This window comes from Heptranchias perlo, chromosome 4 (assembly GCF_035084215.1).
Source record: "Heptranchias perlo isolate sHepPer1 chromosome 4, sHepPer1.hap1, whole genome shotgun sequence".
In the NCBI taxonomy this organism is placed as follows: domain Eukaryota; kingdom Metazoa; phylum Chordata; class Chondrichthyes; order Hexanchiformes; family Hexanchidae; genus Heptranchias; species Heptranchias perlo.
Window position 1 is genome coordinate 32,114,260 of NC_090328.1, and position 21,225 is coordinate 32,135,484.

Here is a 21,225-nt window from a genome sequence, read left to right on the forward strand (position 1 = left end):
TATCAATATCCAGGTACCTGGATGCGGACATCTGAAACAATACATCACCAAGCACACCTACGTGTTAGAAATAAGTAACATGCATCACTAGGCTATTAAGCAACATAATCTCATCAGAAAAATCCTAGCATAGATAGTACTTGTCAGGTACCACAGGTGGCCATCGGTTTGACTTTGTGCAAGTGTCATGGAGTTGGCCGCTAATCATTGAAAATAAGGAACCTCAGTGTCGCACACAGACTTCTCAAAGGCAAAGCTGCATTTCAAATGGTTTTAGGGTTGCAAGGATCAGATATTTTTCATATAATATTTCATTACAATTTTGACCTGGATTACAACATTTCGAGAAAGACTGTAATTAGTAGGGATTAAGCAGAACCTCCTTTCCAATAAGTACTTGTCTATTGTTTGTCTGGAAGATCTGCAAATAAAGCATTGCAAGGAACCCAACTGGCTGGTTTGTCTTTTAACCGTTATATGAAGTAGTTCAAAGCTGCTGAGTTATTCAAATGGAATTCAATAATAGTTCTTCCTGTAAATTTCAGTGACTAAACCTGTTTGGTAGTTTAGTCTGCTACATAAGAACATAAGAAATAGGAGCAGGACTAGGCCAAACGGCCCCTCGATTCTGCTCCGCCATTCAATCAGATCATGGCTGATCTTCAACCTCAACTCCACTTTCCTGCCTGATCCCCATATCCCTTGATTCCCCTAGAGCTACAAAAGTGTATGGCGTGATTGATATTACTAGTCTTCTGATGTGATGAGGGCACATAGTGTAAATTCTACATGAGATCCAGAAAATAACAGATTTATTGTTCACCCAGAGTATAATTATCCCAAATTACCTTGTGTACCCTGTGTATAGTTCATAAGAGGGCCAGACTTACCAATAACAGCTGGCTTTTATATTCAGCATGAGGAAAAGGATTGTAATAGTCCAGTCAAAATCTATCATTCTGAAAAGCAGTTAGCTATTTATCCCATAGAACAGATCTGGCTGTCCTAAATGGTATTAAGCAATTCAAAACATCTACAGACCTGAAGATAGCATCAGATTATAAACAGGGCAGGGCCATAGTCAGATGTTTATCTACAGTCATGGATGACATGTAGCTACGATGAGGAAAGCAACTGCAGTACGACATGACCAGGATAATCAAGTAGGCACTACAATTAAATCTGTGACCACTGATTTCGAGAAAGCAGGATCAGACTAAACATGGAAGTGGAGATTGTTACTGGGATTCAGAGAAGGGGCATTCTCCCCAAATTATCAATCAGTCTAGTATCAAAGACCCCGCCAAAAAATCGGTGTTTTTGTGTTTTAAATTTCCTAAGTGTTTATCATTAGAGTCCGAAGTGAGGACACATGACATCCCAAGCTGTAGGGAGGGGGAGTGCGGGTGTGGAGTGTGCAGAACTCTATGTTATGGTACCATAAGAGATTTACAGCACAGAAGGAGGCAATTCGACCTATTGTGTCAGTGCTGATATTATTTATTGTAGTTGGGTGAAATATTAATAGCTTTTCTAAAAACTGGTCTATTATTTACTTCAGTTAAAGAATGTTCTAGTTAATTATAGTCTGAGTTTGGCTATTCCAGATGGCCAACTGAGGTGACTCACATCACTGCAATTGTTCATAAAATGGCTGTACCATCAGAACTCTTATAACACCACACTGTATCAACATTATTTTTTTAATTAGACTGCTTTCAAAATCTGATTAGGTAGACCACATGACTAGGTTTGACACTATCGTTCTCCAATAGAGTAAAAATTTGGTTTGAAAAAGGTAGAAAAACATCAATGAAACTATAAAATAACCATTTCAACACAGAAACATTTAAATGAATTAAATAAGTGAAATTGTTAAATAAAAACACACAAATAAGAAAAAGAACTTGCATCTTTCATGACCTCGGACATCCCAAAGCACTTTACAGCCAATGAAGTATTTTTTGAAGTGTGTCATTGTTGCAATGTAGGAAACGCGGCAGCCAATTTGCAGACAGCAAGAGTCCACAAACAGCAATGAGATAATGACCAAATAATCTGTTTTAGTTATATTGAATGAGAGATAAATGTTGGCCAGGACACTGGGGGAACACCCCTGCTCTTCCTCGAAATAGTGCCATGGGATCTTTTACGTCCGCCTGAGAGGGTAGACGGGGCCTAGGTTTAATGTCTCATATGAAAGATGGCACCTCCAACAGTACAGCACTCCCTCAGTACTGGACTGGATTGCCAGCCTAGATTATGTGATCAAATCCCTGGAGTTCGACTTGAACCCACAACCTTCTGACTCAGAGGTGAGAGTGCTACCAACTGAGCCACGGCTGACACCTAAATAACAAAAATAACAGTCTCTAAAACATCGATAAACCACAAAATAAACCAATCAAATCATGCATGCAGTATTCTATCACGGCTCAGGGTAGAATCATAACATCATTGAATTTACCTGAGGAAGGAGGAAGCCTCCGAAAGCTTGTGAATTTAAAATAAAATTGCTGGACTATAACTTGGTGTTGTAAAATTGTTTACAATTGTCAACCCCAGTCCATCACCGGCATCTCCACATCAATGAATTTAGAGCAAAGAAGGAAGCTATCTCAAAGAGCTATCCACTTAGTCCCATTCTGTTGCCCTTTCCTGCACTCTTGTAATGTTTATTCCTTTTACGAGTATCTAGCCATTTCCCTTTTAAAAGCTATCATAAATTCTGCTTCCACCACTGTTTTAGTAGGTCAGTTCATATTCTAACAACCATCAGTGTTAAAATATTTCTCCTAACCTCTCCATATAAGCTAAGTCTAACATTTATTTCATTTTTCTACCTTTACAACATTTTATTTTCAAATGTTAACAGCAGTAAAGCACCTTCTCAATGCAATTCCACAGGAGTGATTACATAGGAAGAATATATTGGCCTTGGAGAGGGTACAGCGCAGATTCACCAGAATGATATCAGGGCATAAGGGGTTCAATTAGGAGAACAAGTTGCATAAATTTGGCTTGTATTCCTTTGAGTATAGAAGACTGAGGGGTGATCGAATCTAGGTTTTTAAAATAATAAAAAAATTCAGTAAGATAGATACTGAGAAACTATTTGCTCTGGTGGGAGAATCCAGAACCAGGAAGAATAATCTTAAAATTAGAGCCCGACCATTCAGGAGTGAAATCATAGAATTTCATAGAATGTACAGCACAGAAACAAGCCGTTCAGCCCAACAGGTCCATGCCGGTGTTTATGCTCCACACGAGCCTCCTCCCACCCTTCTTCGTCCAACCCTACCAGCATATTCTTCTGTTCCTTTCTCCCTCAAGTGTTTATCTAGCTTCCCTTAAATGCATCCATGCTATTTGTCTCAACTACTTCTTGTGGTAGCGAGTTCCACATTCTAAGCACTCTCACGATAAAGAAGTTTCTTCTGATTTCCCTACCATCTTATACTTACGGCCCCTAGTTCTGGTCGTCCCTGCATGTGGAAACATCTTCTCTATGTCTCCCCTATCAAACCCTTTCATATCTTAAAGACCTCTATCAGGTCACCCCTCGGTCTTCTCTTTTCTAGAGAAAGAGCACCAGCCTATTCAGTCGTTCCTGATAGGTATAATCTCTCAGTTCTGGTACCATAGTAGTAAATCTTTTTTGCACCTTCTTCAGTGCCTCTATATCCTTTTTATAATATGGAGATCAGAACTGTTCACAATACTCCAAGTGTGGTTTGACCAAGGTTCCACACAAGTTTAACATAACTTCTTTGCTTTTCAATTCTATCCCTCTACAAATGAACTCTGTTTGCTTTTTTTATGGCCTTATTAACAACCTGCATTGTTACTTTAAGTGCTTTAAGTGATTTGTGTATCTGTACCCCTAAATCCCTCTGCTCCTCTACCCCATTTAGACTCTTATTTTCCAAGGAGTATGTGGCCTCCTTAGTGATTAGGGACAAAAAGGGAGATTTTCTTGTGGAGGCAGAGGGCATGGCTGAGGTAATAAATGAATACATTGCATCAGTCTTCACTAGATAAGAGGATGCTGATAATGTAGCAGTAAAGAAGGAGATAGGAACCATATCGGATAGGATAAAAATAAAGAGAAGATACATAAAAGGTTGGCAGTCCAGATCATTAATATATGTCAAAAAGTGCAATTGTCCGTCTAAGGCCTTTTGAAAATCCAAATATATTACATCTACTACATTACCCTTGTCTACTCTTTCTGTTACTTCTTCAAAGAATTCAATAAGGTTGATCAAGCATGACCTTCACTTTTGAAATCCGTGCTGACTATTCTTTATTATATTTTCAGTTTCTGGATGTTTTTCGATTACATCTTTGAGCAAAGATTCCATTATCTTTCCTAACATCAACGCTGAGCTAATTGGTCTATCATTCCCTGGACTTGTCCTATCTCCCTTTTTAAATATAGGAATCACATTAGCTGTCCGCCAGTCCTCTGGCACTATTCCCATTTCTCATGTATTTTTATGATATATAATCTCTTCCCTAACTTCTTTTAATATGCGCGGATGCAATCCACCTGGACCGAGGGTTTTATCTTCTCTAAGTTTGATTCATTTAATATTTATCTCCCCCCTTTCTATCTTAATTAGGAAGCACTTCTTCACACAAAGGGTAGTAGAAATCTGGAACTTTCACCCAAAAAGCTGTGGATGCTGGGTCAATTGAAACTTTCAATACTAAGATCAATAGATTTTTATTGGGTATGGGTATCAAGGGATATGGTGGGTAAGTGGAGTTGAGGTACAGATCAGCCATGATCTAATTGAATGGTGGAACATGCTCGAGGGGCTGAATGGCCCACTCCAGTTTCAATGTTGCTATGTTCCTATGATGCATCATTTAAGCAACTCATCAATCTGATCATAGATAACATACTCACCTACAAGTCACCTACGGTTGAGTCCACATGTCTACATGTGAAATCACACCAAGATGTGTGGTGTCCTCTATTTCTAGGCATGTGCAATACTAAATACAATAGGTGACAGTAATGAATTTGTAACTGTGACTACATTGAAGACAATTTCTCCTCTCCTGAAGATAATGATTCACACTGGGTGCAGTTCCATGGGTGCCAAATGCCTTTGAGTATTTCTTTCAAACAGCCATTCTTCATGTGTGAGCCTAGACAGTGAACTATCACCCATCATTGACTCAACTAATTTTGGCATCAGGGTTACTGGAGCAAGAAATCTGTATACTTTCTCCTTCCCAATCCAGGGGTACTGAGGCCTGTTGCACTACTCCTACTGCTGCTTTGCCAAGATAAGCCAGCTCTGCAAAGACTGGGGATCAATCACGGGATGTTCTTGGTTTGCGTGACTTACTGCAACACCAATTCCAACATTTACTCACTGATCTAGCAGACAAGCTCTGCTAACGTGCTTTTATTTGAAACTTTAAGGACTCATTGCAGCAACTCTCATTTCGCAGAAAAAAAAAACAGAATTTATTAAACTAAATTACTAAAGAATATCCCTCCCACTTTAGTGCCTTGAAAAGAAGAACTTGGCTGGAATCTCATCCCTCCCCACCATGAGTTAATGTTAAAGATGATTATTTCTGTAGTTTACACGTATACTGACATATTTAAGAATGTGCATAAATGTCTGACAAGTTGATCTTTCTTCTGTACCTGAATCCAGTGTGATTTGATCCACTTCATCCATCGATAAACCTGCTTGATCTGCAGCAGTACTAACATACTAAATGAATGGGAGAAAATTAATTTATGTTTTTAACAAAGATGGCACAGCTAATGCCTGAAACTGAAATGCAACTTTCTTAATGGGATTTCATCTATCAGAGTTGATACCAAGTAGCTTGTTTAATAGTAGTCAACATGTATAGTTCAAATTTCACAAAGGGCCCGTTCTTTGTTTTTTTCTTTTATTCCTTTTTCTTACTGCGTAAATTACTGCTGACAACTCAATACTCCATCCAAGAGAAAATTAAGTCCAGGGCTGCACAATACAGTACTTAAGGAAATGCTGGCACCATATCTGTCCTGAATTTTAGTCCTTCAACCCTTGTTCTTATTATTCCTTATCAAAGCTGATCTCCAGCTATATGTCAAATTGGGCTTAATTGCTTACTTTATTAATTTATGCAGTTTAGAATATCAAAGTTTGGTCAGCTCTACAAATGCTTCATTACTTTCAGTCAAAGCTTTCAGAACAGTACATTACACAATGATGTGATTTCAAAGTAGGATAAAATACAGTTTCTAAGTATGTAATGCCATCATTCTCTGAGCCCAGTTTTAATATGAAACCCTTTTAAAAGCTAATTCAGATGATTAATTGCAAGTAGCTAAACGAGGCACACAAATCAATTATGGGTGTAACTGATAAGTTCTCAAAGAGGTTATTGTGAGGAGCTCACAGCTTTGCCAATTCATGTAACACCACAATGTAGAGCTGGTGTGTTCTATTAAAAAGCTGCAATACTGAAATCAATCTACTCCCAATAAGTAACAAAAAATATACTTTTTCATCTAATGTTTAAATTATACAATAAGCTTGATAAATACTTTAAAAGTAGTCTGGAGATAAATTAGTAAGCACATTTTTACTTTATATAGATAGACACATACACAGTTGACAGGTGACTGCTTTGTAATCGAAATTATTTAGGCAAATTACAAAAACATGCTTTGGTTATTTTTTCACCAAATCCTTCTGTACCCTTGTTTGCCATCTCAGACGTCCACCGTATGCAAGTAGAATGGGTTTTTGGTGCTTTTTGAGTTGTGCAAAACAGGTATTGTGGAAGGAGAAGGGGAGGAAAAGGTAGTAATTCTGGTACAAGTTTTTTTTTAATATAGGCTATTCCCACAAATCTAAGCTTCCTCGAAATACTGATCTGCATCAATATGTTTCACACCATATTTGAGGTGATATAAATAGGATGAGCACCGACCTTGTCTTAAATATGTTTGATCAAAAATATAATTTTCATAGCACAAAAGTTCAGTTCAGAAAAAACAAATCTTTAAGACTCTGAACAGTCAGACATCTATATATCTTATATAAGAGTTATCAGTAATCATACATTTAAAGATTTTATTTCTGATTAACAGATACTCAAAGACAGCTCAGAGAAATGAGTTGCAGTAGTCAAATCTAATTAGATGGATAGAGAGTTAAGGAATCCATTACCTCAACACAGGCCTTCTTGTCTGTGTTTCCTGATGGTAGGCCAGTTCCACTGGTAAATGTTTCTGAACAAGTTCCTGGGTGAAAAAGAAAACTGTGATAACTCTTTCAGGCTGACAATGAAATGTTTAGTCGTAACCTTTCAGAAGTGAGGTGGTACCATTGCAGGTACAAGTCCTGTTACATTTTCCAATTTTTTTTGCAGAACAGCCAATACAATAATGTTATAAATCTGTCCTTCACGTAAATCACAACCCAGTTGCATCCTGTGTAATTAAATATCCTGCGCTCACATCACTAACCTTTCAGTACCATATTCCAACACCAAGTTATAGTCCAGCAATTTTATTTTAAATTCACAAGCTTTCGGAGGCTACCTCCTTCCTCAGGTGAACCCACATCGTTCACCTGAGGAAGGAGGTAGCCTCCGAAAGCTTGTGAATTTAAAATAAAATTGCTGGACTATAACTTGGTGTTGTAAAATTGTTTACAATTGTCAACCCCAGTCCATCACCGGCATCTCCACATCATGACTACCATATTCCAGAGCAAGTTAATTAATCTCTTATATAATATAAAATAAGAACAGAAAATGCTGGAGAAGCTCAGCAAGTCAGGCAGCATCTGTGGAGAAAGAAAGAGAGTTAACATTTCAGGTCGAAGACCTTTCATCAGAACTGGAAGATGTTAAAAGAGTTAAAGTTTTTGAGCAAGTACAGAACCAGGGAAAGGGAGGAGGGAGGAAAGAACAAAAGGGAAGGTCTGTGATAGGGTAGAGGGCACGAGTGATTAAATGACAAAAGGGATGAAAAGACAAGGAAGGTGGTAATGGAACAGGTTAAGAAACAAAAGATTGATCAGGAGTAGCTGTAAATGGCAGCAGCAGAACCATTACCAGCACTAGCTGACCGAAAAAATGGGAGCGGTGGTTATGATCTGAAGTTCTTGAAATCAATGGAAGTTTGTAAAGTGCCTAAACCAAAAGGTGAGGTACTGTTCCTCCAGCTTACATTGAGCTTCATTAGAACAGTGTAAGAGGCAGAGGACAGAGAGGTCAGGGTAGGAGTGGGAAGGGGAATTAAAATGGCAAACGACCGGCAGGTCAAGGTCACGCTTGCGGACAGAGCAGAGGTTTTCAGCAAAACCATCACCCAGTCTGCGTTTGGTCACCCCAATGTAGAGGAATTCAGAATTCTCATTCCACCTGGACCCCTCCCTCTGGCCTCTTACCTTCTCTTGATCTTTTCATTGCGAACTGCCAGCGTGATATCGGCCGTCTCAATTTCTCTACTCCCCTCACTCACTCTAATCTACCTGCCTCTGAACTCGCAGCACTTTGTTCTCTCAGGTCCAACCCTTATGTTGTCATTAAACCTGCTGACAAGGGCGGCGCTGTTGTTGTGTGGCGAAGAGACCTCTGCCTTGAGGAGGCTGAATGCCAACTCTCCGACACCTCCTCCTACCTCCCTCTGGACCATGATCCCACCGCCAAACATCAGGCCATAGTTTCCCAGACAGTCACTGACCTCATCTCCTCTGGAGATCTTCCCTCCACAGCCTCCAACCCCGCACAGCTCGCTTCTACCTCCTTCCCAAGATCCACAAACAGGACTGCCCTGGGAGACCCATCGTTTCAGTCTGCTCTTGTCCCACAGAACTTATTTCCTCTTATTTTGACTCTATTTTTTCTCCCCTTTTCCAGTCTCTTCCAAGCTACATCTGCAACTCTTCCGACGCCCTCCGCCATTTTAGCAGTTTCCAGTTCCCCAGCTCTAACCATCTCATTTTCACCGTGGACATCCAGTTCCTCTACACCTCCATCCCCCAGCAGGACGGGCTGCGGGCCCTCCTCTTCTTCCTTGAATGGAGGTCCAACCAGTCCCCATCCACCATCACACTTCTCCGCCTGGCTGAAGTTGATCTTACGTTGAACAACTTCTCCTTTGACTCCACTCACTTCCTCCAAAATAAAAGGTGTCGCTATGGGAACCCGTATGGGTCCCAGCTATGCCTGCCTTTTTGTGCGATACGTGGAACATTCCTTGTTCCAGTCGTACTCAGGTCCCCTCCCTCACCTCTTTGCTTCCAATTTCCACCCTTCCCTCGCCTTCACAGGCCCATCTCCAACTCTTCCCTTCCCTTCCTCGACTTCTCTATCTCCATTTCTGGGGATAGGCTGTCAACCAATATCTATTATAAGCCCACCGACTCCCACAGCTACCTTGATTACACTTCCTCCCACCCCGCTTCCTGTAAGGACTCTATTCCCTTCTCCCAGTTTTTCCGTTTCCATCACATCTGTTCTGACGATATCATCTTCCGTACCAGTGCCTCCGATATGTCTTCTTTTTTCCTCAACCAAGGATTCCCCTCCACTGTAGTTGACAGGGCCCTTGACCGTGTCTGTCCTATTTCCGGCACCTGCCCTCACCCCTTCCCTTCCCTCCCAGAACTATGATAGGGTCCCCCTTGCCCTCACCTTCCACCCCACCAGCCTCCACATTCAACATACCATCCTCCGCCATTTCCATCACTTCCAGCATGATCCCATCACCAAACATATCTTCCCCTCCCCTTTCAGCATTCCGAAGGGACCGCTCCCTCCGTGACACCCTAGTCCACTCTTCCATCACCCCCAACACCCGCTCTCCTCCCCATGGCACCTTACCGTGCAAGCGCAGGAGATGCAACACCTGCCCCTTCACCTCCTCCCTTCCCACTGTCCAGGGCCCCAAACACTCCTGTCAGGTGAAACATCAGTTTACTTGTACTTCTTTCAATTTAGTAGACTGTATCCGCTGCACACAATGCAGTCTCCTCTACATTGGGGATACCAAACGCTTTGCTGGTCGCTTTGCTGAACACCTCCACTCTGTCCGCAAGCATGACCCTAACCTGTCGGTCGCTTGCCATTTTAATTCCACTTCCCACTCCTACTCTCACCTCTCTGTCCTCAGCCTCTTACACTGTTCCAATGAAGCTCAACGTAAGCTCGAGGAACAGCACCACATCTTTGGTTTAGGCACTTTACAACCTTCCGGACTCAACACTGATTTCAATAACTTCAGATCATAATCACTGCTCCCATTTTCTCGGTCAGCTAGTGCTGGTAATGGTTCCGCTGCTGCCATTTACAGCTACTCCTGATCAATCTTTTGTTTCTTAACCTGTCCCATTACCACTTTCCTTGCCTTGCACCATCATCCCTTTTGTCATTTAATGTCAAGGAATGACAATTCTCGACCCCAGAGGGCTGTGGATGCTGAGTCATTGAATATATTCAAGGCTGAGATAGATGGATTTTTGGACTCGAGGGGAATCAAGGGATATGGGGATCGGGCAGGAAAGTGGAGTTGAGGTCAAAATGCAGCCATGATCTGATTGAATGGCGGGGCAGGCTCGAGAGGCCGTATGGCCTACTCCTGCTCCTATATCTTATGCTCTTATGTTCTTAATCACTCGTGCCCTCTACCCTATCACAGACCTTCCCTTTTGTTCTTTCCTCCCCTCCCCCGCCCTTTCCCTGGCTCTGTACTTGCTCAAAAACTTTAACTCTTTAACATCTTCCAGTTCTGACTGTAGGGGGCATAATCTTAGAATAAGGGGCTGCTCTTTCAAAACTGAGATGAGGAGAAACTTCTTCACTCAGAGGGTAGTAGGTCTGTGGAATTTGCTGCCCCAGGAAGCTGTGGAAGCTACACCATTAAATAAATTTAAAACAGAAATAGACAATTTCCTAGAAGTAAAGGGAATTAGGGGTTACGGGGAGCGGGCAGGAAATTGGACATGAATTTACATTTGAGGTTAGGATCAGATCAGCCATGATCTTATTGACTGACGGAGCAGGCTCGAGGGGCCGATTGGCCCACTCCTGCTCCTATTTCTTATGTTCTTATGAAATGTTAAGTCTGTTTCTTTCTCCACAGATGCTGCCTGACTTCTGAGCTTCCCCAGCATTTTCTGTTTTTATTTCAGATTTCCAGCATCTGCAGTATTTTGCTTTTAATTAATCTCATTATTTAACCTTTTCTTAGAATCACATAGAATTATATAGAATTTTACAGCATAGAAACAGGCCATTCAGCCCAACAGGTCTATGCTGATGATTATGGTCTACACGAGCCTCCTCCCACCTTACATCATCTCACCCTATCAATCTCGGCTTCTATTTCTTTCTCCCTCATGTACTTATCTAGTTTCCCCTTAAATACACCTATGCTATTCGCCTCAACCATTCCATGAGATAGCAAGTTCCAGATTCTCACCACTCTCTGAGTAAAGAAGTTTCTCCTGAATTTCTTATTTGCTTTATTAATAACTATCTTGAGTAGTTATGGCCCCTAGTTTTGGACTCCCCACAAGTGGAAACCTCTTCTCCACATCTACCCTATCGAACCCTTTCATAATTTTAAAGACCTCTATCAGGTCGCCTCTCAGTCTTCTCTTTCCTGATAGTTGTTCTCGATCAGTTCTGGTATCACCCTTGTAAATCTTTTTTGCACTTTCTCCAGTGCTTCTATATCTTTTTTGTAATATGGAGATTCTTAAATATTTAAATTTTAATGTGTCAAATTGATCACTTACAAAGCACAAAAAGTGTCAAATGAAAAAAAAAAGTTGTAAATTCATTCAGGAGGGAAGAGGGTTGCAGCCACGCGTGTTGCGTGTACAATTATTATTTCTATCAGAGACACAGGAGTTGGGGTCAGGGGAATATCTGTGGCAATTCCAGGTTTTGGAACAGGGAAGAGAGGTGACATAATAAATGCCAATCAAAATGGAAAAGGGCAAACATCTCTCCTCAGTGTTTGCACCTATGCAATTTATATTTATTTAAATTTGGATACAATTTTACTAAAATAGATTTGTCATGGTTTTGTGGAGCTAGCATATAATCACAAAGAAGTATGATAAATGACTCTGTGCCGTGAATGACCAAACAATCTGCATACTACAAGACCAAATATTCATAATAAGACCATAAGACCATCAGAGATAGGAGCAGGAGTAGGCCATTCGGCCCCTCGATCCTGCTCCGCCATTTAGTGAGATCATGGCTGATCTGATTTTTACCTCAACTCCACTTTCCCGCCCTTTCCCCATATCCTTTGACTCCCTTGCTGATCAAATCCGGCCAATTACCGCCCCATCAGTCTACTCTCAATCATCAGCAAAGTGATGGAAGGTGTCGTCGACAGTGCTGTCAAGCAGCACTTACTCACCAATAACCTGCTCACCGATGCTCAGTTTCGGTTCCGCCAGGACCACTCGGCTCCCTACCTCATTACAGCCTTGGTCCAAACATGGACAAAAGAGCTGAATTCCAGAGGTGAGGTGAGAGTGACTGCCCTTGACATCAAGGCAGCATTTGACCGAGTGTGGCACCAAGGAGCCCTGGTAAAATTGAAGTCAATGGGAATCAGGGGGAAAACTCTCCAGTGGCTGGAGTCATACCTAGCACAAAGGAAGATGGTAGTGGTTGTTGGAGGCCAAGCATCTCAGCCCCAGGGCATTGCTGCAGGAGTTCCTCAGGGCAGTGTCCTAGGCCCAACCATCTTCAGCTGCTTCATCAATGACCTTCCCTCCATCATAAGGTCAGAAATGGGGATGTTCGCTGATGACTGCACAGTGTTCAGTTCCATTCGCAACCTCTCAGATAATGAAGCAGTCCGAGCCCGCATGCAGCAAGACCTGGACAACATCCAGGCTTGGGCTGATAAGTGGCAAGTAACATTCGCGCCAGATAAGTGCCAGGCAATGACAATCTCCAACAAGAGAGAGTCTAACCACCTCCCCTTGACATTCAACGGCATTACCATCGCCGAATCCCCCACCATCAACATCCTAGGGGTCACCATTGACCAGAAACTTAACTGGACCAGCCATATAAATACCGTGGCTACGAGAGCAGGTCAGAGGCTGGGTATTCTGCGGCGAGTGACTCACCTCCTGACTCCCCAAAGCCTTTCCACCATCTACAAGGCACAAGTCAGGAGTGTGATGGAATACTTTCCACTTGCCTGGATGAGTGCAGCTCCAACAACACTCAAGAAGCTCGACACCATCCAAGATAAAGCAGCCCGCTTGATTGGCACCCCATCCACCACCCTAAACATTCACTCCCTTCACCACCGGCGCACTGTGGCTGCAGTGTGCACCATCCACAGGATGCACTGCAGCAACTCGCCAAGGCTTCTTCGACAGCACCTCCCAAACCCGCGACCTCCACCACCTAGAAGGACAAGGGCAGCAGGCGCATGGGAACAACACCACCTGCACGTTCCCCTCCAAGTCACACACCATCCCGACTTGGAAATATATCGCCGTTCCTTCATTGTCGCTGGGTCAAAATCCTGGAACTCCCTTCCTAACAGCACTGTGGGAGAACCGTCACCACACGGACTAGAATCATAGAATCATAGAAGTTACAACATGGAAACAGGCCCTTCGGCCCAACATGTCCATGTCGCCCAGTTTATACCACTCAGCTAGTCCCAATTGCCTGCACTTGGCCCATATCCCTCTATACCCATCTTACCCATGTAACTGTCCAAATGCTTTTTAAAAGACAAAATTGTACCCGCCTCTACTACTGCCTCTGGCAGCTCGTTCCAGACACTCACCACCCTTTGAGTGAAAAAATTGCCCCTCTGGACCCTTTTGTATCTCTCCCCTCTCACCTTAAATCTATGCCCCCTCGTTATAGACTCCCCTACCTTTGGGAAAAGATTTTGACTATCTACCTTATCTATGCCCCTCATTATTTTATAGACTTCGATAAGATCACCCCTTAACCTCCTGCTCTCCAGGGAAAAAAGTCCCAGTCTGTCTAACCTCTCCCTGTAAGTCAAACCATCAAGTCCCGGTAGCATCCTAGTAAATCTTTTCTGCACTCTTTCTAGTTTAATAATATCCTTTCTATAATAGGGTGACCAGAACTGTACACAGTACTCCAAGTGTGGCCTCACCAATGCCCTGTACAACTTCAACAAGACATCCCAACTCCTGCATTCAATGTTCTGACCAATGAAACCAAGCATGCTGAATGCCTTCTTCACCACCCTATCCACCTGTGACTCCACTTTCAAGGAGCTATGAATCTGTACTCCCAGATCTCTTTGTTCTATAACTCTCCCCAACGCCCTACCATTAACGGAGTAGGTCCTGGCCCGATTCGATCGACCAAAATGCATCACCTCACATTTATCTAAATTAAACTCCATCTGCCATTCATCGGCCCACTGGCCCAATTTATCAAGATCCCGTTGCAATCCTAGATAACCTTCTTCACTGTCCACAATGCCACCAATCTTGGTGTCATCTGCAAACTTACAAACTTACTGAGAGCGGTGAGCGGCGGGAGAGAGCGAGACCAGAGCGGGGATAAAAACAGCGCGGAGAGAGCGAGAGTTCAGTCGGTGAGCGGCGGTAAAGAGCGAGACCAGAGCGGGGATAAAAACAGCGCGGAGAGAGCGAGAGTCCAGTCGGTGAGCGGCGGTAAAGAGCGAGACCAGAGCGGGGATAAAAACAGCGCGGAGAGAGCGAGAGTCCAGTCGGTGAGCGGCGGGAGAGAGCGAGACCAGAGCGGAGATATAAACAGCGCGGAGAGAGCGAGAGTCCAGTCGGTGAGCGGCGGGAGAGAGCGAGACCAGAGCGGGGATATAAACAGCGCGGAGAGAGCGAGAGTTCAGTCGGTGAGCGGCGGGAGAGAGCGAGACCAGAGCGGGGATATAAACAGCGCGGAGAGAGCGAGAGTCCAGTCGGTGAGCGGCGGGAGAGAGCGAGACCAGAGCGGGGATATAAACAGCGCGGAGAGAGCGAGAGTCCAGTCGGTGAGCGGCGGGAGAGAGCGAGACCAGAGCGGGGATATAAACAGCGCGGAGAGAGCGAGACCAGAGCTTACTCTGAGAGCGAGACTCTGAGACCAGCGGCAGAGTTCGGGGTGACGTCACCAGTCAGAAAGTGACGCGGCACAGGGGAGGCAGCTGATTGGTGAGTAGGTTCAGGTGAGTATTTCTACCATTTTACTGTAAGTAAAGTAATAAGAAAGGGAAGATCTGCAGGTTTTATAGCAGATAGTGTTTTTTTTTAGTGAACCTAGGTCCCTAGTATAGTTAACATTTTCTAATTTCAACGTAATTTAAAAGGGGTAACTAAGCTAAGGCAAGTCATGGCAGCAGACCTCGCACCCGTGATATGCTCCTCCTGCAAGATGTGGGAAGTCATGGACACTACCAGTGTCCCTGCCGACCATGTGTGCGGGAAGTGTGTCCACCTGCAGCTACTGACCGATCGTATCTCGGAGCTGGAGCTGCGGGTGGACTCACTGTGGAGCATTCGCGATGCAGAGAAACTCGTGGATAGCACGTTTAGCGAGTTGGTCACACCGCAGGTAAAGGGTATACAGGCAGGAAGTGAATGGGTGACCACCAGGAAGAGTAAGAGATGCAGGCAGGCAGTGCAGGGGTCCCCTGTGGCCATCCCCCTCTCAAACAGGTATGCCACTTTGGATGCTGTTGGGGGGGATGACTTATCAGGGGAAGGCAGCAGCAGCCAACTTCCTGGCACCACGGGTAGCTCTGCTGCACAGGCTGGGAGGAAAAAGAGTGGCAGAGCTATAGTGATAGGGGACTCAATTGTAAGGGGAATAGACAGGCGTTTCTGCGGCCGCAACCGAGACTCCAGGATGGTGTGTTGCCTCCCTGGTGCAAGGATCAAGGATGTCTCGGAGCGGCTACAGAACATTTTGGAGGGGGAGGGCGAACAGCCAGCTGTCGTGGTGCACATAGGCACCAACGATATAGGTAAAAAAGGGGATGAGGTCCTAAAAGCAGAATATAGGGAGTTAGGAGGTAAATTAAAAAATAGGACCTCAAAGGTAGTAATCTCAGGATTGCTGCCAGTGCCACGTGCTAGTCAGAGTAGAAATAGGAGGATATTTCAAATGAATACGTGGCTAGAGGAATGGTGCAAGGGGGAGGGATTCAAATTCCTGGGACACTGGAAACGGTTCTGGGGGAGGTGGGACCAGTACAAACCGGATGGTCTGCACCTGGGCAGGGCCGGGACTGCTGTCCTAGGAGGAGTGTTTGCTAGTGCTGTTGGGGAGGGTTTAAACTAAAGTGGCAGGGGGTTGGGAACCTGAGCAGGGAGAGAGAGGAAAGCGTAACAGGAAGGGACAGAAGGTATGGAGTAATAGGTAAAGTGTTAAAAAAGGAAAAAGCAGGAACTAAGCGTCACAAAACAGATTTGAAAGTTCTTTATCTGAATGCACGTAGCATTCGTAATAAAATGGACGAGTTAACGGCACAAATAACTACGTATGGGTATGATCTTGTGGCCATTACAGAAACATGGCTGCAGGGTGACAACGACTGGGAATTAAATATGCCAGGGTATTTAACAATCAGGAAGGACAGGCAGGAAGGAAGGGGAGGTGGGGTGGCTATGTTAATAAAGGAAGGAATCACTGTAATACAGAGAAATGATATTGGGACAAAGCATCAAGATAATGAAACAGTTTGGGTGGAGATAAGGAATAATAAGGGAAAAAAAACATTAGTGGGCGTAGTATATAGGCCTCCTAATAGTTGCAACTCTGCTGGAAGAAGTATAAATCAGGAGATAGTCGGGGCATGTAATAAGGGAACAGCCATAATTATGGGGGATTTTAATTATCATATTAACTGGACAAATCAAATTGGGCAGAGCAGCCTTGAGGACGAGTTCATTGAGTGCATCAGGGATGGATTTCTTGAGCAGTATGTAACTGATCCTACAAGGGGGCAGGCAACCTTGGACCTGGTCCTGTGTAATGAGTCAGGATTAATTAATAATGTCCTAGTTAAGGATCCCCTTGGAACGAGCGACCACAACATGGTTGAATTCCATATCCAATTAGAGGGTGAGAAGGTTGATTCTCAAACAAGCGTACTGAGCTTGAATAAAGGAGACTATGATGGTATGAGAGCGGAATTGATTAAAGTGGACTGGGAAAATAGATTAAAGGGTAAGACGGTACATGAGCAGTGGTGTTCATTTAGGTAGTTATTTTACAACTTTCAAAATAAATATATTCCACTGAGGAAAAAAGGGTGTAAAAGAAATGACAGCCATCCGTGGCTAAGTAAAGAAATCAAGGATAGTATCCGACTAAAAACAAGGACATATAAGGTAGCCAAACTTAGTGGGAGGATAGAAGATTGGGAAGTCTTCAAAAGACAGCAAAAAGTAACTAAAGGATTGATTAAGAAAGGGAAGTTAGATTATGAAAATAAATTAGCAAAAAATATAAAAACAGATAGCAAGAGTTTCTATAGTTATATAAAAAGAAAAAGGGTGGCTAAGGCAAATATAGGTCCCTTAGAGGATGAGACCGGGAAATTAATGGTGGGAAACATGGAGATGGCAAAAATGCTGAACAAATATTTTGTTTCAGTCTTTACAGTAGAGGACACTAAGAATATCCCAACACTGGACAAACAGGGGACTCTCGGGGGGGAGGAGCTAAATACGATTAAAATCACTCAGGAGATGGTACTCAGTAAAATAATGGGACTCAAGGCGGATAAATCCCCTGGACCTGATGGCTTCCATCCTAGGGTCTTGAGGGAAGTGGCAGTAGGGATTGTGGATGCTTTGGTGATAGTTTTCCAAAATTCCCTGGACTCAGGAGAGGTCCCGGCAGATTGGAAAACTGCTAATGTAACACCGTTATTTAAAAAGGGTAGTAGGCAGAAGGCTGGAAATTATAGGCCAGTTAGCTTAACATCTGTGGTGGGTAAAATTTTGGAGTCTATTATTAAGGAGACAGTAACGGAACATTTAGATAAGCATAATTTAATAGGACAAAGTCAGCATGGCTTTATGAAGGGGAAGTCATGTCTGACAAATTTGCTTGAGTTCTTCGAGGATATAATGTATAGGGTGGATAAAGGGGAACCAGTGGACATAGTGTATTTAGACTTCCAGAAGGCATTCGACAAGGTGCCACATAAAAGATTATTACTTAAGATAAAAAATCACGGGATTGGGGGTAATATTCTGGCATGGGTGGAGGATTGGTTATCGAACAGGAAGCAGAGAGTTGGGATAAATGGTTCATTTTCGGACTGGCAACCAGTAACCAGTGGTGTTCCACAGGGGTCGGTGCTGGGTCCCCAACTCTTTACAATCTATATTAACGATTTGGAGGAGGGGACCGAGTGCAACATATCAAAATTTGCCGATGATACAAAGATGGGAGGGAAAGTAGAGAGTGAGGAGGACATAAAAAATCTGCAAGGGGATATAGACAGGCTGGGTGAGTGGGCGGAGATTTGGCAGATGCAATATAATATTGGAAAATGTGAGGTTATGCACTTTGGCAGGAAAAATCAGAGAGCAAGTTATTTTCTTAATGGCGAGAGACTGGAAAGTACTGCAGTACAAAGGGATCTGGGGGTCCTAGTGCAAGAAAATCAAAAGGTTGGTATGCAGGTGCAGCAGGTGATCAAGAAAGCCAACGGAATGTTGGCTTTTATTGCTAGGGGGATAGAATATAAAAACAAGGAGGTATTGCTGCAGTTATATAAGGTATTGGTGAGACCGCACCTGGAATACTGCATACAGTTTTGGTCTCCATACTTAAGAAAAGACATACTTGCTCTCGAGGCAGTACAAAGAAGGTTCACTCGGTTAATCCCGGGGATGAGGGGGCGGACATATGAGGAGAGGTTGAGTAGATTGGGACTCTACTCATTGGAGTTCAGAAGAATGAGAGGCGATCTTATTGAAACATATAAGATTGTGAAGGGTCTTGATCGGGTGGATGCAGTAAGGATGTTCCCAAAGATGGGTGAAACTAGAACTAGGGGGCATAATCTTAGAATAAGGGGCTGCTCTTTCAAAACTGAGATGAGGAGAAACTTCTTCACTCAGAGGGTGGTAGGTCTGTGGAATTTGCTGCCCCAGGAAGCTGTGGAAGCTACATCATTAGATAAATTTAAAACAGAAATAGACAGTTTCCTAGAAGTAAAGGGAATTAGGGGTTATGAGGAGCGGGCAGGAAATTGGACATGAAGCTGAGTTCGGATCGGTCAATGCCCTGTGGGTGGCGGAGAGGGCCCAGGGGCTATGTGGCCGGGTCCTGCTCCGACTTCTTGTGTTCTTTAGATTTGTGGTTGGGATCAGATCAGCCATGATCTTATTGAATGGCGGAGCAGGCTCGAGGGGCCGATTGGCCTACTCCTGCTCCAATTTCTTATGTTCTTATGTTCTTATGTTCTAACCATGCCTCCTAAATTCTCATCCAAATCATTAATATAAATAACAAATAACAGCGGATCCAGCACCGATCCCTGAGGCACACCGCTGGACACAGGCATCCAGTTTGAAAAACAACCCTCTACAACCACCCTCTGTCTTCTGTCGTCAAGCCAATTTTGTATCCAATTGGCTACCTCACCTTGGATCCCATGAGATTTAACCTTATGTAACAACCTACCATGCGGTACCTTGTCAAATGCTTTGCTGAAGTCCATGTAGACCACGTCTACTGCACAGCCCTCATCTATCTTCTTGGTTACCCCTTCAAAAAACTCAATCAAATTCGTGAGACATGATTTTCCTCTCACAAAACCATGCTGACTGTTCCTAATCAGTCCCTGCCTCTCCAAATGCCTGTAGATCCTGTCCCTCAGAATACCCTCTAACAACTTACCCACTACAGATGTCAGGCTCACTGGTCTGTAGTTCCCAGGCTTTTCCCTGCCGCCCTTCTTAAACAAAGGCACAACATTTGCTACCCTCCAATCTTCAGGCACCTCACCTGTAGCGGTGGATGATTCAAATATCTCTGCTAGGGGACCCGCAATTTCCTCCCTAACCTCCCATAACGTCCTGGGATACATTTCATCAGGTCCCGGAGATTTATCTACCTTGATGCGCGTTAAGACTTCCAGCACCTCCCTCTCTGTAATATGTACACTCCTCAAGACATCACTATTTATTTCCCCAAGTTCCCTAACATCCATGCCTTTCTCAACCGTAAATACCGATGTGAAATATTCATTCAGGATCTCACCCATCTCTTGTGGTTCCGCACATAGATGACCTTGTTGATCCTTAAGAGGCCCTACTCTCTCCCTAGTTACCCTTTTGCCCTTTGGACTGCAGCGGTTCAAGAAGGCGGCTCACCACCACCTTCTCAAGGGCAATTAGGGATGGACAATAAATGCCGGCCTTGCCAGCGACGCCCACATCCCATGAACGAATAAAAAAAAAAATTTTTTTAAATTTGTCTAACTCAGCCTTGAATGTATTCAATCACTCAGCCTCCACAGCTTTCTGGGGTAAAGAATTCCAAAGATTCACGACCCTCTGGGAGAAGAAATTCCTTCTCACTTCCATCTGTATTCTCTAGAGTTTCGAAGGTTAAGGGGTGATCTGATCGAAGTTTATAAGATATTAAGGGGAACAGATAGGGTGAATAGAGAGAAACTATTTCCGCTGGTTGGGGATTTTAGGAGTAGGGGGCACAGCCTAAAAATTAGAGCCAGACCTTTCAGGAGTGAGATTAGAAAACATTTCTACACACAAAGGGTGGTAGAAGTTTGGAACTCTCTTCCGCAAACGGCAATTGATACTAGCTCAATTGCTAAATTTAAATCTGAGATAGATAGCTTTTTGGCAACCAAAGGTATTAAGGGATATGGGCCAAAGACAGGTATATGGAGTTAGATCACAGATCAGCCATGATCTTATCAAATGGCGGAGCAGGCACGAGGGGCTGAATGGCCTACTCCTGTTCCTATGTTCCTGTGACCCCTTATTCTGAGACTATGCCCCCGAGTTTTAGATTCCACCATGAGGGGTAACATCCTCTCAGCATCTACCCTATCAAGGAGTCCCCTCAGAATCTTGTATGTTTCAATAAGATCTCCTCTCATTCTTCTAAACTCCAATGAGTATAGACCCAACCTGTTTTTAATGATAAAAAACTGTTGAAAAAAAAATAAGATTGAACTAAAGTTAGGCAAGTAATTATTAGCAC

General features: G+C 43.5%; 1 protein-coding gene across 3 annotated transcripts in view; it reads right to left on the reverse strand.

Moving 5' to 3' along the window:
• Positions 1–21,225, reverse strand: part of arhgef28a (Rho guanine nucleotide exchange factor (GEF) 28a) — a 406,494-nt gene that overhangs the window by 239,162 nt on the left and 146,107 nt on the right. For all 3 annotated transcript variants that reach the window (XM_067982722.1, XM_067982721.1, XM_067982720.1), the window contains 2 exons: positions 7,197–7,270; positions 5,672–5,741 (listed from right to left, as the gene is read on the reverse strand). In XM_067982722.1, the coding sequence (XP_067838823.1) occupies positions 5,672–5,741; positions 7,197–7,270 (144 nt within the window). The remainder of the gene's footprint in view (positions 1–5,671; positions 5,742–7,196; positions 7,271–21,225) is intronic.